The 17,350-nt window shown below is 38.5% G+C and overlaps 1 protein-coding gene across 3 annotated transcripts in view; it reads right to left on the reverse strand.

The window, feature by feature from the left end:
* Positions 1-620: 620 nt before the first annotated feature.
* LOC149028343 (myosin-11-like) overlaps positions 621-17,350 on the reverse strand; it is a 61,106-nt gene continuing 44,376 nt past the window's right edge. The window contains exons 26-38 of one of the 3 annotated variants that reach the window (XM_089135980.1): positions 8,190-8,301; positions 8,054-8,101; positions 7,701-7,943; positions 7,451-7,606; positions 7,152-7,358; positions 6,868-7,011; positions 6,521-6,591; positions 6,257-6,356; positions 6,112-6,168; positions 1,695-1,751; positions 1,523-1,603; positions 1,311-1,393; positions 621-1,214 (exon numbers count right to left, since the gene is read on the reverse strand). In XM_089135980.1, coding sequence (XP_088992106.1) covers positions 1,091-1,214; positions 1,311-1,393; positions 1,523-1,603; positions 1,695-1,751; positions 6,112-6,168; positions 6,257-6,356; positions 6,521-6,591; positions 6,868-7,011; positions 7,152-7,358; positions 7,451-7,606; positions 7,701-7,943; positions 8,054-8,101; positions 8,190-8,301 — 1,483 coding nt within the window. In that variant the 3' untranslated portion in view covers positions 621-1,090. Of the gene's footprint in view, positions 1,215-1,310; positions 1,394-1,522; positions 1,604-1,694; positions 1,752-6,111; positions 6,169-6,256; positions 6,357-6,520; positions 6,592-6,867; positions 7,012-7,151; positions 7,607-7,700; positions 7,953-8,053; positions 8,102-8,189; positions 8,302-17,350 lie in introns of those variants that run through there. The other 2 variants (XM_089135976.1, XM_089135987.1) reach the window with 2 other exon arrangements.

The following is a 17,350-nucleotide window of genomic DNA, read 5'->3' on the forward strand; positions in this document are numbered from 1 at the left end:
ACCAATATCATTTCCATTTCTTATCCATTTTCTTGTAGATGTGTGACATGTGTCTTAACATCACATCAAATGGTTGGAATTGATGTATTTTTTGTATCAAATGGATCACCCTAACAGTACAACAAGAGGGTAATAAAAGAAAGAAAAAAAAGAAAAAAAAAATAAAAAAGAGGAAAACTGGTTCTAGTCTTGAAATTAACCCATTTGTAAAATCACATCAAATGGTTGAAATGGATGTAATCTTTTGTATCAAATGGATCCCCTAACAGAACAAGAGGGTAACGAAAAAAAAAAAAAAAGAAAGAAAGAAAGGAAAACTGGTTCTGGTCTTGAAATTAACCCATTTGTAAAATCAAGGGTCGATGAGATTCCATAAAGTAGTATAGCCGAAATTAGGGGAAAATATTATTGGCTCCATGCTAATCAAATTCTCTCTCTCTCTCTCTCTCTCTCTCTCTGGTTGTTTGTCTGGCTGTCTTTCTTTCTTATTATTCGATGGTGGTTTCATATTTTAGGATTGTTTAGTGTTTACAGTAATAAAATAATTGCAATAACATTGCAATAACTATTGCACCAGATTATCAGAACTGGTAACATAATTGCAGTTCAAACGGGAAGGAAGCAAACTGACATGACACATTTTATAAATCTGATTAATTTAGAGGCTCAGGGAATGGAATCAATGAAGAATAGGTTAAACTTATTGATTGAACTTAAATATTACATCAAGAAGATAAAGGGAAGAAAGCATTCGTATAAAAAACAATGTTCCAATATAATTGACTCACCAAAGAAATGGCAAATTTACAAATGATGGGGAAGGTAGCCACTATCTCATTGAGCAGAGACAGCAGTGTTCTCCATTATCAGTATTGAATTATACATAATACATGATTGGTGAAATTAATGGAACAACCTTAATCCAACGAAGGAGCAACATCAAACCACCCAATTGGAGTCATCCAGAAAACTGAAGGGGCTCCGACGTGAATATACAAAATCTGAAGTAACTACAATGAGTGAGGTGATGGTGGAAAGGTGATAGACAGGAAGAGAAACCATCCACATGAGTGCTACATTGGTAAAGAGATTACTCGGAACGTGGCAAGAGAAATACGAAGCCTGAATTCTCACGAATGAGAGGTGGTGGTTCGACGTCAGAGATGTCAATCTGCTCCATGGACTTTGATATGTCATCGACTGAAAATGGTATGCTGCACCATCAATGAGAGTTTTAGCTACCACAACCACTACTACATCTAGGAACAGGGGAAGAGATTGGATGATTGATAATTTGATCGCATTCTAACCTTGAATCATCATCCAGCAGGAAAGAATTGCTGACAGCATTGTTTGAATCTTCAGTCATCAGCACTCTCATGTTGGATATAACCTAGTCAGAGGCATCAAATAAGACAGTAAATGTCATTAGGCACTATACTATATCTTCTTCCTGACTCAAAACATTACCATCTCTATGATGACAAAGACAGTGATCCAAAACTAGTCTGAGTAAACTTACATCTGAGGAAACACTGTGCGTACCATACTTGTCATCCCAGTACATCGTACTAATCCTGTAAAGCTGCTGTATGCTGAGCACCTGCGAATGTGACAATATCTGGTTGAGATACAACTAAAATATGCAGGTAGATCAGAATCCTCTCTTACATTTCCTAAGAAAATTAACTTACTGGGCAAAGGTCATGGCTTATTTCATCAAGTGTCTTCTTTGGCTTCTGATGTATGACCTGAAAAAGAAAAGGCAGGATAAGGACATCATCCTTGTCAGATATCTAGTGGTTGTGGTGATGATATACTAGAGTTTAAAATATGCAATTAAGTCATTGTATTGCTTAGTATGTAACTATGTCTGGCATTATGTGGAGCAGTGTAGTATGTATTATTATTAAGAACCAACAAATGCAATTTGTGTTAATTGGTTCACTATATATAAATGACTAGCCCAAAAAAACCATGATCCTTTTCTCCGTCTCTTCTCTTGTCTTAATCTGGTCATGATTATTCAAGGTTGATTTCGGCTCTTTTTGGTATCAATTCTCATTCTCTATTATGCCTATTCAAAAGAAATAAGTACTAAGAATTCATTATTGGTCAAGAATGAAAAATGGTTTGGTGACTTTTGTTGAAAATAAGCTATGGAATGAAAAATAAGTTTGGTGTCAAAATAAAAAATTATTAGAAAATAATAGGGAGCAAGTGAAAAAAGAGGGAAAAAGTATGATTTTTATAAAAGAATGTGTATTGACTATTTTACCCTCATCTTAACTATAAAATTTTAAGTAAATTTGCGAATAAATTATGATAATGAAATTCTCACCATAATCCATAACAGACAAAAAGTCTATTATGGATTTTGGAGGTTTTTCTATTATTTTATATAAAAATAAAACTGATAATAGATGCTGAACAATTTAAAATAATGACAAATTCTCATAAATGAGAATGATAATTGATACCAAAAAGACCCTTTATTACATGGTATCAGACTAGTGGGCAAGCTTTAGTGCAATGGTGGTGATATTTTAACCATCAGGTTGCGGTTCGAAACATTGAAGCAGCCTCTCCACGAAGCCGGGGTAGGGCTGCATGGTTACCCATTCCAAACCCTACAATAGCAGGATCCTCATGCAGGGTTACTTAAATGTAGTACTCAACTAGAATTTGATTTGTTTTGCACGGTTGATTTGAGTTCTTGAAGTTCATAGGACTACAAATTCTATTTTTTATACATTTACTGCTTTGTACTATCCAGCTGTTGGATTTACTGTATGGGAAAAATGACATTCTCCTCTTACCAAGAATAATGCCAATTACGTCTCCTATTAGCTAGAAAATGACATTATTTTCCCTTCTTAACTAGAAACAATTGCAACTATATCCATAGTTGTCAAGGTGTCAGCTACAAGGATCAAAATCTTGGTTTTGAGGCCGGTTTCAACCAGGTCAGAGAACTGAGATATGGTGGTTTTGACTGAAATTTCGGTCGAAACTTGGAACTTTTTCCTGCAAGTTTTGATAGCAAGTTTCGCCCTTTTCTTGATGGTTTTTTCATTTGATTTCTTCCCTACTACTTAATTAAAGCATAATGAATACAATGGAATTGGTATTTTGCTAATAAAACCAATGAAAAGTTATCATTCAAGTATACTAACACATGAAAGGTTCCAAGAAATACAAACTTCGTAAAATTGAACAACACATAATCATAAATCATAGTCCTAGACAAAACATATATTAATCTCATGGACACATAAGACTATTTAAGCCATCAAAAAGGCAAAAATAAAAAAATGGGAAGTTTGTAGCAAACCTCGCAAAATCTTCCAAAATCCCCAAAGGAGAATTAAATGGTGTAATGGAAGGCAAAGAAGTGACTGAAATTGGCTGAAAATGTGTTGAAAGCACAAAAAATCAGCAAAAAAGGGGATGCAGGTGGTCGCAACAGCCTGAGTGAAAGTTGTGAAACCAGTCGAAACCTACGAAATCTTCGTAGGTTTTGATTCACCACAGATTTCATCTCGATTTTCAAAAAAACTAACATTTTGACTGAAATTTGTGAAATTTAGGTCAAAATATGTGAAATTTAGGTCAAAATTTCACTTGCCTAAACATGGTCACCTAGGCATTGCCAAGGTGCCGCTTAGATATCTAGATTGATTTATGGGGGCCTAGGTGGCTAACGCCTTATTACAGGGCGCCTTGTACTAGTTGAATTGGTATTAGACTAGTTTTTGGTACTTATGCCAAATATATTTTAAGTAAATGTTTTTCAATTTGATATTTTAGTTACTTAAGGTATTTTTTTACAAATAATAAAATATCCCTTATTTGAATCCAATGAAAACAGTTTAAAAGAAAAACTCCAAAAGGATAAAAAAGTCAACCTCCCAACTATGGAGTATTTATGTTTAGAAAAGATGAGGGAACAAGGTGGTCCACTTAAATAGCTATAACCATCTTTAGACCCCCTTGGTTGGCACCTTACTGCTTAAGCACTTCACTTGCCTAAACACCTTGGATCACCATGAACATGGTTTGAAATCTTGCCAAAATTTTGTGGTTTCAAGGTGTCGGAGAGAAACAAAAGGGAAAAATGGAAGCGAATTGAAAGTGAATTGAAACTTGCCTGAAATTTTGTGAAATTTAGAAATCTCGATCTAGTTTCAAAATGTCAATAAACTCAAGGGGTTACTTGAACTTCATTACTGCTGTCTGGCTTGTTGAAACTTTGTTGGACTTCCTTGTAGCTTCACTGAATGGATTCATAAGAATTTACTCACTAGGGTTTGAGTCCTTCTCGTTAGTCCTGAGGTCTTGTCTCTTCCTAGCTTCTTTTAGTAGATTCAGAGGCAAAAGTACAATCTTCTGACCTCTATGCTCACAAACACACACACTTGTTCTCCCTGCATGTGATGGTGACAATGTTGTCAAACAACCACGGCCTTCCAAGGATGATGTCAGAGAGCTTTATGGTACTACATCACACCAGATCTCATTAGAATAGGAGTGTAGGGTCACTGGAACTAGGCACTTGGATGTTACCTCAAGTCTGGCATTGTTGAGGAGGGAAACCTTGTATGGTTGCAGGTGCTTCTCTGTTTTGAGTCTTGACCTTTTTAGAAAGCTTTATGAAACCAATTTCCAGTGTCCACGATGGTCTGTGCTAGCAATCCTCTTGCTCCAAGTCTGGTGTGGAAGATGCTACTCCTCCAGTCTTCTCCCTCTGGCTCTGTAACTTGGATCTTGGACATTACATTCAAGTGTGATTCTGGGTCTAGGTATTCCTCCTGGTACTCTTCCTCTGCCTCTAGCTCTAGTGAAGGGCAAACAACCTTCTCTATTGGGATCTGCTGGTTGGGTCGAAAACTACAACTCCCCTGCATTTAGGACACTTCAGCAAAATGCCCTTTCTCATGACAGTAAGAACATTCTTCTAGGTCGTTGATGTAGACCGGGCCTCTGTATCTTCTTTTGGTTGGATTTGGCACTTTGGGAAGGACAACAGTGGATGGAGTAGATGGTTGTGGTGGTGGGGTCCTTCGTAAAATCCTGATTGGGCTATTTTTTTGAGCCAATAGAGTCTTCGCATGCAAGGCTTTGTTAAGTGTATCTCTGAGATGCTGTATGTTTGTCACCCCTAAGGCCACCTGTATCTCATATTCCAGACCAAGCCTGAACCGAGTTATGGTTTGTAACTTGCTTTCCCGAGTCCCTGTCAGATGCCAATGAGTCAAATTGTTGAATGTCATCAACAACCGACATGGTTCCCTAATTTAAGAGTATGGAATTGCTCTTGTAGTCTAATTCTGTAGTGTTCGGGTAGGTATCTCTCAATTAACACCCTTCTCATCTGGTTCCAAGGGGTAAGCTCTCTATCCACATGGTACAATTCCCTCTCCATGGTATTCCACCAATCCCTAGCAGCCCCTGTAAGTTTGGTCTTTGCTAATCTTGTCTTTCCATACTCTGACAAGTTGTACTAGTCAAAGTAAACATCTAGGGCAGCTCTCCAATGATAAAAAACTTGGAGGTCTAGGGACCCATTAAATTCTTTTAACTCTAATTTTACCTCCTGGCCTCCAGTGAAATATGATCTGATGTGCTCTTCTATGGTGGTGGGGGTCTGATTATGTCTATGGGGTGGCCTTACTTCAATCTTACACCTGTTGGCCATGCCTGTTCATGTTGTTCAACCTTAAGCAGCAGTGTTGAACTTATGGCGATAATTTGGGTTGTAGTGCTGTTTAGAAATTATGGTAGAGTTTTGGTTAAGTATATGCAACTAATAGAGCTGTTTAGTATGTATGGTGTTGTTAATGCTGTTAAAATAGTGTTAATACTTTAGGGTTCTTTAGAATCCTTACTTGAAATGTTATCTTATTGGTTTATTCTATGTACAAGCATAGCCCAGAGTTGGGATATTTAGCAAAAACTATGAGTTGAGGTTGATCTTGTCACAATCTTTACCAAAGGTAACATTTTATGTTTAAAATCTTCCCCTAATAATGAGATTTCTCTTTCAACATTGACAGTGAACTGTACTAGCTAGCTGCAAAGTATTATAAGAAAGGGGGGGGGGGGAAGTACCAGGAACCCAATGGCCTGTCTGATGTGCTTGAGCTCATCCCAAGCCGAACCTGCATACTGCAATTTCTTCTTTTTAAGTATAGGAAACAGTAAAAAGATAAAAAAAAATATGGCAGGTAAGTCAAAGGACATCAAAATAATATACCTCGTCTGTTGCTTTATAGCACCAATGCTCCAATTCAGCCAAACCAGCCTTGACATATTCACCATTACTAAATGAGCAGCACTCCCGCCTCAACAGGAGACTACAATCAAAAGTGGTTATGATGATAAGCTCTCTCTTGCAACAAATTTTTTTTTTGGGGGGGGGGGGGGGGACACTTGGGAATGGTAAATACAAGGACCCTTCCAGCTGTTACATTTATTGGTTTTTCGGGTTAAACAACAAGCGAGTTCCCTAGTCTCATACCTGTTGAAGAGTTGCACGTTAATGAAAGAAAATATTTGTGTGAACACCTTGCGCACTAAGAATGGTGGCACCTAAAAGGAAGTGATGGAAAAAAAAGAAAAAGGTAAGCAAATTGAAGTTTTAAGAGTATAAGATAAAATATTAACAAATCCTCTGATTTGCATTCAACTTATCAAGGGTTTGAGGCACAATAACTGTCTGACTCAGGAAGCAGACTCTGCGCAATCTATTCAAAACTCATATGCCATGATAAAAGTAAGGTTGTTGTTCAAGTCCGTGCTATGGATTTCCAGAAAAGGAAAGGGTGAAATAAAGACAACAAGAAGGAAATGACAAAGCCCACTAACATGATTTGTTTTCAATGTGCTCAAGAAATTTCCAAGGCTTTTCACAATCCCCTGCCAGTGAGCAATCAAAGCTTGCTGGGCCGCAGAATTTGCAAGTGAACGGGATGATCCCTTGACTAAGCTTGCTCTGGATGTTCTTGGTGCCTATTTGTCCAATTGGTACACGTGAAACTACATCAGAAAGACTATAAGGGAAGAGATAAATTCTCAGCAACTAAGATGGCACAAAACCATTAATTTGGCAATGAAATATCTCTCAAATGCAAGTTAACAGTAAGGAAAACCTGGATGCATAACCCAAGCAAAGGAGAGATCTCTTTCTTTAAATTATCGCGGATCATCCCATATATCTTTTCTACATATGCTGTAAGTTGCTGTTTGAAAAGTAAAGCAGGGTATTTTGCTTCAACCTGGCGCAAAGTATCTACTCCACCAACCATCCCGCCATTGGAAAAAGCTAGATTGACACCTTGTGGTGCTCCTCGGAAGCTCTGAGAATTGCCCTACATTAAATTAAAACCAACAAGCAAGAGAGTTCCTAAAAACAATAAAAACTCTAGATACATAAGCAACTGTTTCTTACCTGAGTCATCCGCCCAAAGAGGGTAGCTGATGATGATCTACGTCGTTGTGGGGCCATGCCAGCTGCACCACTTGCTTTTAAAGTACGTTGGAGTAGCAACAACAATGTCGATGCATTGGACAGCCAATAAGCTAATATATCATTGTTCTCTTGAGTCTTTAATACACAGAGTGGTTAGGGTTAAAACAGACACTTTTCTAGAAACGGAAGCGGGGAAAATCATGGGAAGTTGAAAGTGGACAGTTCAAACCTCAATAGCCTGTCCAATTGTCTGGATAATGCGGTCAAAGACACTGGTCCGCTCAACTTCAAATGATCTCCAGTGAAGAAGACATTTGTATATGATACAGGCAGCAATTGGTCTGCTCCCTGAGAAGCCAAGGTGTTGTGCAATACACCTAATGAGCAAGTCCTGATTCTCTTGCTGCTTCTCATTTAAAGATTTCTGGGGTTTCTCTTCTACTTCAGAAAGTTCCCTTGGGGTTGAAGCACTCTGCATATCCTTACCATAGTGTCATGAAGATCACCATAAGGCAAAGTTAAAATCACAGTTAGCTTCAAAAACACAGAACATTCTACAATCATAAAATAGCTTCCACATACAACAGTTGTCTTGGTATCAGTGCTCATGAGACGACCGCTCTCTGACCTCTGACAGTCATCAAGGAACACAAATGTCAGGTAAACATGTGAAGTAACATATTTTACTTCATAATAACAAGAAGATTTGCATTAGTACCAGACTAACTGATTTAGAACGTCCTGAGAGGAACTTGTTTGGTGCCATGGTCAATGCTTGCTGACGAAGAACTTGATTCTCTGACTCTAGATTGGTAAGCTTCTCTTCAAGTCTAATTGCAAAATCATAGGTACAATATTAGAAGCACAAGGTTAATGTGCAGAGTTATAATAGTTGTTCAAAGTAACACAAAATGATGGCTGGACATCAAATACACACACACACACACACACACACACACACATATATACGCATGGCAAAATTCAGACATTGGGAAATAGAATAGATGCACTTCCAGATGCTGTGGAATTCTAAAAGCATGTATTATACGTAATAATGTAAAAATACTTAGATGTGAATACTGAATACACAGCTTATCTATTGCAGATATTATTAGAACCAATAGAGATGCAAAAAAAGGTACCAAGAAGGGAAAGAGGGCAAATCTTCAATCCCATTCGCTCATCAAGGGAAAATAAGAACAGATTATTTCAGCTGTCTCTCTTCCTTCGTCTCATGATAGCAGTAACAGTTTTCTGGTTGTGCAGGTAGTAGTATTCACAAATAATAAATTCTCTCTGAGTCTCTTTTTCTCTATCATACCTGCAATCATACATAAATACATACTACCTTTCATCTTCTGTTTTTCTATTTATTTCCAATCTTTCATTTGCATCTTTAAATATTCATGTATTATTGATTATTATTATTATTATTATTACCTCTCATCTCTTTCCCTACCCTTTTTCTTTCCTTTTTCCTGGTTAGGACTCTGCTCTTCCTTCTTTCTTCTGTTTGTATTCACGTAGCTGAGTCCATTAAGTTGGGACAAGGCGAAGTTTGTCATTGCTGTTGGAGTACACAACCATTTGGATGATTGCATTTAGTTTCAACGCTCTTAGTAGCAGAGTTCTAATTTAAGTCATTGCTTTTGACAAGATGAAACTCTTGATGGAGTCCTCCAACTTGCAGTCAGAGAATTTCTTGAGAGACACAAACCTCATAATATTTAGTTGTAGTAAATGAATTTGCTGCAAAGTTGTTCGGTTAAATCTGTAGAGACAACTTATTTGAATGACTAGTGATTTTCCTCTCATTTCAGGAGCATTTTATGAAGTACATAAAAACATATTGGCAGCTATTAGTCCAGAAAATTGAAATAAATTTTTATTCGGCATTAGCTGTGACCAAACTATAACAGAATCATAGTTGTCAGGCGACAAGGTGAGGCGAGGCAAGACGAGGCGTTAGAGGACAAGGAAAACCAAGGCGACACCAAGCAAGGGACCAAAGCGTCACCTAGGCGACAAGGCTGAGAGCAGGTTGCCTTGACCCAGAAAAGGATCAGCACTCCTATGTGACGCTTGGGTGATGCCTTGACAACAATGAACAGAATTGAAATTAAAAGAACCAGAAATAACAGAGAGTTGAAGGAAGAGAGAAGAAGTGGAGAAGAGGAGAGGTGGAGAGGGAGAGAATGGAGATTTGTACAAGATGCAGCTCGCCCCCTCAAAAGTGTATTTATTATTGAAAATTTCACAGATTAAAGAGATCTTCAAATATCCCTAAATCTGGTTACAAGATCTTTAAATATCTCCAAATACTACTATCCTAAAATATACTTGCTTGATGCCCAACAAGGAAAGGAAACAAATCTCCTTAAATATTGGTTGCCAGTCAAGCTACATAAAAATAGACTGCAGAAAATATAAGTAATATCCTAATTTCATAAAATAAAATGAAATAATATCTAATCCAATCTATGGTGGACCCCACATAATGTGGTTACCGTTGAAGTAGTAGATCATGCATATCTTGACACTACCCCTCAAGCTGAAGTATACATATCAAAGGATCCAGCTTGGAATAACAAGAGCATACATTAAAGATCCATCATCTTGAACACAAATAGCAATAGCAGACGCCAATAAACACCAAGGGAACTTCACCCAGGAGATAATCGACAACAAAAGATCCATCATCTTGAACACAAGTAGCAATAGCAGACGCCAATAAACATCATGGGAACTTCACCCATGAGATAATCGACAACAACTTAAGAAAAAAAACTTTAACTCCTCATGTTCGTACCAAAAAAAAAAAAAAACTCATGTTGTATGAACCATCCAATAACAAGAACAATCGGCGACATTGTAAATGAACAAAATTCATAAATGTAGCATCAACAAAGGCATTATCAAATAAAGCTAGTAGTAGGGAGGAATATCCACACTAACAAATAAAAACTGCAGCTCTAATGTCCACACTGTTGAAAGAAGGCAACTGATAGGTAAAAATATGGGTAGGCAAAATCCATAAATGTAGAGGCAACCACTCATGCCTAACCTCACTGAAGTAATAACAGAAATAGGATCGCAAGTAACAAACAAACAAATGCAATCGAAATTCCTTTATCAAACTGCAAATTCTCTACAAGTCACCCAACAATGACTACCCCTAACAAAACCACTAAACTCACCCCAGTTCACTTACCGCCAAGCTTGCCCCTAAAAACCGTACGTATTCCCCATTTACCTTACCTTCTACAACGTAATACCCCCCTAAAATCCTAACAAACCTATTTCCATGTGTCCCACCCACATGGGTTATTTTGATAACCTACGACTACCCCCACCCCTACACCTTCACTCTGGTGCCCTATCACTACTCCCCTCCCAAAGTTTCATCTTGCCATCAAGGTGAACTCGAGCCTCCATTGCCTGCCACTGCCATCGTATCATCTTCCCCTTGATGTACAATCAGAACCTTAAGTTGCTTGTAGGGACTTTGATGGGTCTTGGAATAAGGTGCATCACAGGGGAAACACAAGCCCTTGTCCATCTTTGGCTTGATTTCTTTCGACGTCAACCATTGTGAGCATTGATGCTTGAGAAGAGGTTGGGGCAGATGAAGGATTAATCCTTGCAGGAATAGGCTGAGTTTGACTCAGCCCCGTTGACCCAACCGAGTTGGCTGCAGCACCATTTAAGTTTATTGCCACCTTGCTGGGCTTTGACACACTCAAAATAACAGAACTTAAATTCAAAATGTGTTGGGCTGCATTAGGGTTGACGGACTTATGGGCCGATGGTTGCTGGCATCCCTTGCCCATGAAGGGCATGATTCTTTGCCTCAATCGACTAGGCCAGATCCATCCTATGGGCTAGACTCATGGAGTCGATAGGCGGATGTCGGCCCGTAACTCCTCCATCAACCCAGACATAAAAGCCCCACGTAACCACTCCTCGTCCTTGGCTCTGGCGGCAGCATCGAGACCGTCGAATTGCTCCCTAAATTCAGCAAGGAAACCTCCCTGCTGGAGGCTGAACAACGCCTCCTGTGGTGATTTTGATTGCTGTGAACAGAACCTATGCATGATTGCATCCTTCAGATTAGTCCAGGAACTCAGAGGTTGCCTGCAGTTCTCTAAACAGAAGCCACCCTAATGCTGCTCTCTCAAAGCACAGCACTGCCACCTTCATCTTTTCTTTTCCGTAGAGTTTGTGCAGCGGAATATACCTCTTGGCCCTCACTGTCCATCTGATTGGATCTTTGCTAGAGAATATGGGCATTTTGAAAATCCAAAATTCCCTTCGATATTTGGCATTGTCTCGTCGATCTAATTTGCCTCTGCCTGCCATTTGCAAATTGTCCCCTGACAAGTCTTGGGGAGCTATCATCATCCTTTTTACTGTTACGTCCACCGGCGAGTTAAGATTGATAGCTTTACTGAGCTGCAAGTAAGTCCTTATTTCTTCCATGAACACTAGATTGACTTGTTCTTTTTTTCCCCTCAGATGAAACATAGATTCCAGCTTGGAATCAAGGGCAGATATCTGTCCTTGCATCTCTTTCACTGCGGTCTCTAACTAGTCGATTTCGCTCTTCATTCTTCCCCTTACCATTCCCTAGAATAAGAACTACTCTAATACCACATTGATAAGACCCTTGTAATCACCTCTGCAACCTCCAGCAACCTCTGGATGTTTCCTTGATAATTCCAGCAATAAACTCTCTGCTAACCGCTGCAATCACTCATGCCTAATCTCGCTGAAATGAATAACAGTAATTGGATCGCAATAATGAACAAACAATGCAATTGAAAATCCTTTATCAATCTGCAAATTCTCTACAAATCACCCAACGATGACTACCCTTGTTAAAACCAGTGAACTCACCCTAGTTCAGTTATCGCAAGCCAAGCTTGCCTCTAAAAAAACGAACTCATTCCCCCTTTCCCTTACATCCTACAACGTAATATAACCCCAAAATCCTATAAAACCTACTTTCCACGTGTCCCACCCACATGGGTTATTTTGATAACCTATGAATACCCACCCCTACACCTTCACTCTGGTGTCCTATCACTATTATTGTGGACCAAGTAGGTAAATAAAGGCAATACTACATACCAAGTAGGTAGATTCAGGCAGTATGGGTTACCAAGGACCAAGTAGGTAGACTCAGGCGGTATGGGTTACTGTGGACCAAATAGGTAGATAGAAGGTAGTATGGGTTACTGCGGACCAATTAAGTAGGTAAAAGGACAATATGGGTCACTGTGGACCAAGTGGGTGGATAAAAGGCACTATGGGTTACTATGAACTAATTAAGCAGGTAAAAAGACGATATGAGTTATTGTGGACCAATTAGGTAGGTAAAAGGTAGTGTGGGTTACTGTGAACCAAGTGGGTGGATAAAAGGCAGTATGGGTTACTGTGAACCAAGTGGGTAGTTGTTGTTGTAGCTTTCTTAGGGTAAAATTTTGAAGCCTTGACTAGATAGAGAATAAACCATCAGTCTCCCCCTCACGTGTATAGCATGTGGACAAACAAGGACCAAAAGTAGCATTGCAACTAAATAGTAAGATCCCAACTAATAATTTCCAATGCTCGCTTCACCAGTAGAAATAATCTCCAAGCAGTTACATCCCAAAAAACAATTTCTATGCTCTCTCATGGTAGCGAATGATGTAGTGTGGTAAATATATAGTAAGGATTAATGATTGTTAGTCCAATGGCAAGGATATATAGTATAGATGGAATTTAATGTTAAGGTATGTAAAGTATAGACAAGGACGAGAGATATGGTCAGCCATAGATAATCAGAAACAATAAGGAAGCAATAAATGTGTCACATCTGAAACAGTACCAAGGTGGGTAGAAAAATCTGATTAAAAAGAAAGAAAAAAAGAAAAAAAGCAGGAGGCCGTGGATGAAACATAACTGATATTGAATTTGCTGGATGAGTTTGGGGAAAAAAAGAAGGTTAGAAGAAACAGAGAAGTTTCAAGTTTTACAGTACTCAATAGTCAATACCACTTTAGAACCCCAGTAATGTAAAATTGTAAACAAAAGGTGAGGGTTCCAAGTATGATGTTCCAATAACAATAAAAATAGTATAAAGCCTTAGGCATTAAATCAAATCATAAAGAAGTTCAGAAAGTAGGAGGTATGATTCTAACAAAACTAGATTGTAGAAATTGGTCAAATTTGAAGTGATGATGATTGGCTATAGATAAAGCATTGCTGAAGGCTTCTCCAACATCTAAAGTGGTGCAATCGAAAGATATGGTAGTAGTTCCCAAATTAGAAACTAGGATTTTGCAAGCCAAACCAGCCACCTATTGGGACTCAAACTTGGACCGAATGGAGATCTAGTGGAGGTGACAATTGGCTGGAAATTTGGTGTAATTCTGATTGGTAGAATGGATGATATGCTGATGCAATGATATTAGAAAGTAGGGTCCAGAAATAGAAGGTTCTAGAGATATCCAGCCAATGAAATAAGTCAGGATTGGGTTCAAGCCTCCTTTTAGATACGTACTCTCATCTCTTGGAAAAACAACAACATCAATTGGTGAAGTGGTAGATAACTAGGTCTTCAAGAAAATAGGAGACCGCTGCCCAGAAAAAAATTGTAGGCAAGATATTCAAGTAAATGGAATAGTAGATATGTTCTTAAGGAGCTTCAAACTTTAGAATATTTAAACCTTCATGACTTGTTTAGAATAAGGCCTAGTTCATACTTATAACACAAATAACTAGGCACACAGTAGCAGATAGGAAGCACACCTAGTTCTTCTTCTCATATGAACTAGGGTTTTATCACAAACAAGAAAACCTTGAACAACTCTCAAACTGGCAATGCTTATAATATCAGAAGTTCAGAACAGGATCTGTAGTCACTGCTCTGATACCATAAAACAGAATCAAAATTAAAATAACCTGAAGTAATAAAGAGTTGAAGGAAGAGAGAAAAAGTGGTGGAGAAGAAGAAGAGATGGAGGAGGAGCGAATGGAGAGTTATGTAAGATGCAGCTCTCCCACTCAGTAGTGTATTTGTTATTGAAAAGTTTCCAGATTGGAGAGATCTTAAATATCACTATATTTGGATACAAGATCTTTAAATATCTCCAAATATTACTATCCTAAATTATACTTGCCTGATACCCAAGAAACAATAAGGAAAGGAAACAAATCTCCTTAAGTATTGCTTGCCAGCCAAGCTACATAAAAATAGGAAGTGCAGAAAATAGAAAGTAATATCCTAATCTAATAAAATAAAATAAAATCTAATCCAATCTATGGTGGGCCCCACATAATGTGGTTATCACTAAAGTGGTAGATCATGCATATCTTAACACAACCAACAAAGATGAGGAAGTATATGAACAGGAAATAAGCAGCCTTAGTGAGAGGAAATGAAACAACCGCTACAAAGATGCAATCTTCATAGAGAATTTGAAATGAACCAAGCATAGAAAAATGAAAAGAAATCCCTAGTAACTATTAAGCAATAAGGCAAACACAACCACCATAACAATGAATTCATAGTTCATTTTCAAGTACTTCCCAGAAAAAAAAATGATTGAATTAGCCAGGTAACTGTTAATTCAGAAATTCAAGATTGCAGGACAACTTAAATCTCAAGCATTCTCCATGTATCCACTTCCTCCATATATTCGAATGTGGAGAAGGGATGTATGCTTCAAGGAACTATAACCTTGGTATCATATAAACCTTGTACCAAGATGAGAACTGAACTCGATGTTAAAAGATTTTTTTTGGGGGCAGCGGTGGGAGCAGAAGTGAGTGTGCACTCAAACCACTTCAAACCAAGGATTTAAATATTAGCATTGGTATGAGAATCAACTGGAGCTCATCACCAATTTGGGCTTCTTTCTTTAGGAATAAGTCTATAAAATTAGGTATTTGTATTTTCATTTTAAACTGAACCGATTTGGCTGGTTAAACCAGTGCTTGTATTAAATTATTTTGGAATTTCTCTTTCAAGTTGTAACTTACTCTGTTGGGAATCTAGTTCAGTGTCCTAGTCAATGACTCAATTCAAGTTAGCAAATTGGTTAAGAGATTGGCTAAGGCCTTTCCTTTTTAGTTTGGGAGTCAACTTCTAAGTACTCTTTTATATGAGGTTGTAATAGGGTTAAGTATCGAATGCCAATGGATGAAAGGAAATTTTGAGTTCTCTTCATTGCTACAATGACGTGCAATGGCATGCCATGGTTGTGTGACTACCTTCTGCTCCCTTCCCCACCCCCTTTCGCTCTCTTCCTCTCATGTGATTTCTTCTCCTTCAAGTTGCCAAAATTTCTTGCGAATTCAGGGGCGTTCTCCATTAAACCATATGCTGTCAAGGTATTTTTGCAACAACAGTAAGTTTAAAGCATCAGCGGCCCATAATTCTCCTTCCAATCCTCTAAATCCAAATCCCTAATTTTTCCCTTTTGATTTTCGTTTTCTAAACAATCACTTGGTCACATACAAATTAACCATCAAAACATCCCCAAATCAGCTTCATCCTGTCCATCCGCCTTGACCTTTAGCCAAAAGTTGGTCCAATTTTGCCCAGCAAATTCCCTAGAGTTTCTATTCTATCTCTAACCTTCTAATTTCAGGAGCCAAAATTGCTTTTAATCTAGCCATCAAAATCCTTCCATGCTTTGACCACCTCATAACCTAACCTAACCATAGACACCACTTGAACCCATTTGCTTCTAAATCCAACCACGAAAACCTTAACTTCTCAATCTTAGATTCTTCCTAGGAGACTCTAAAGTCACCCAGCCCAAACCAATCATCTGTTTACAAACTTTAAATCCATATTTGGAATGGACTCTCCCCTTCCCATTAGGAAACACGATCTTTAATTCCAGCCTCATATGACCATTAGAAGCCCCAGATTCGCCTTAGTTTCCTTTTTGATAAAAAATAAAAATAAAAAAAAAGAAGAAGAAGGAAAAAGAAGAAGAAAATAACTAGGAAACAAAACGCTAATTCACTATTTTGTCAGATTTAGCAATATTCCACTATCCACAAAACCTTCATTGGTAGCCTTTGCCACATTCACTGACATAAACCTACCATAGAACTGTGGTCTTACTAACCTTAACCTTAGTTTTGACCTAAAACCTTAATTTGACCTACCTATGCTTACTAGTTCCACCCAGATCCTAGATCTGCTGCAAGTTGATCTCCTAACAATCTAACATCTCTAGCATCAGGGGAAGCCGTGAGGGCCATCATAGCTGTTTTCTTCGAATCAGGTTCATTCTCAGATCCAGATGTTTCTTTCTCCCTCTGTTTCTCTTTCTGTTGCCGTCTCACCTTCCTATTTCAAGGTTTCTTTTCAGTTCATTGAGGATTTCAGCCTTTGATGGCCTCTCTAGCTTCGGGGGAAAGCCATGAGGGTCATCATTGTTGAACTCTCCGAACTATTTCCAACTCTAATATGTTCTCTTCATTCTTCGTTTCAATCTTGTGTTGTTACCAACCCTTGCATTTGTGATGCTGCCTAGGTCCCTGCGCATTGTTGCAAGGAAGGCTTCTTGTGGGTCCAACTGATCGGGAGACTGCATCGTTCTAGTGGGGTCTGCTGCCTTTTTGGTCCACTTGTTGTGGCTGTATTTTCTGGTCTCCTTGTAGGGCTTTGGGCCACTTGTTCTTGTGTGTCTAGCTTGCTTTTATTGTTTCTCTTAGGTAGTTGCTAGGCTCGATGCCTCTTAGATTGCTTGTTAGTATGGCTTTAGGCCACTTGTGCTTGTGTAACTAGTTTGCTTTTATGTTGCTCATAGGTGTCGCTAGGCTAGATGCCTCTCATGTTGCTTGTTAGTTGAGGCCTTTGTCTTGCTTTGCTTGGGC

This window comes from Hakea prostrata, chromosome 1 (genome assembly GCF_041222555.1).
Source record: "Hakea prostrata isolate BN-2017 chromosome 1, UWA_Hpros_2, whole genome shotgun sequence".
Lineage (NCBI taxonomy): Eukaryota > Viridiplantae > Streptophyta > Magnoliopsida > Proteales > Proteaceae > Hakea > Hakea prostrata.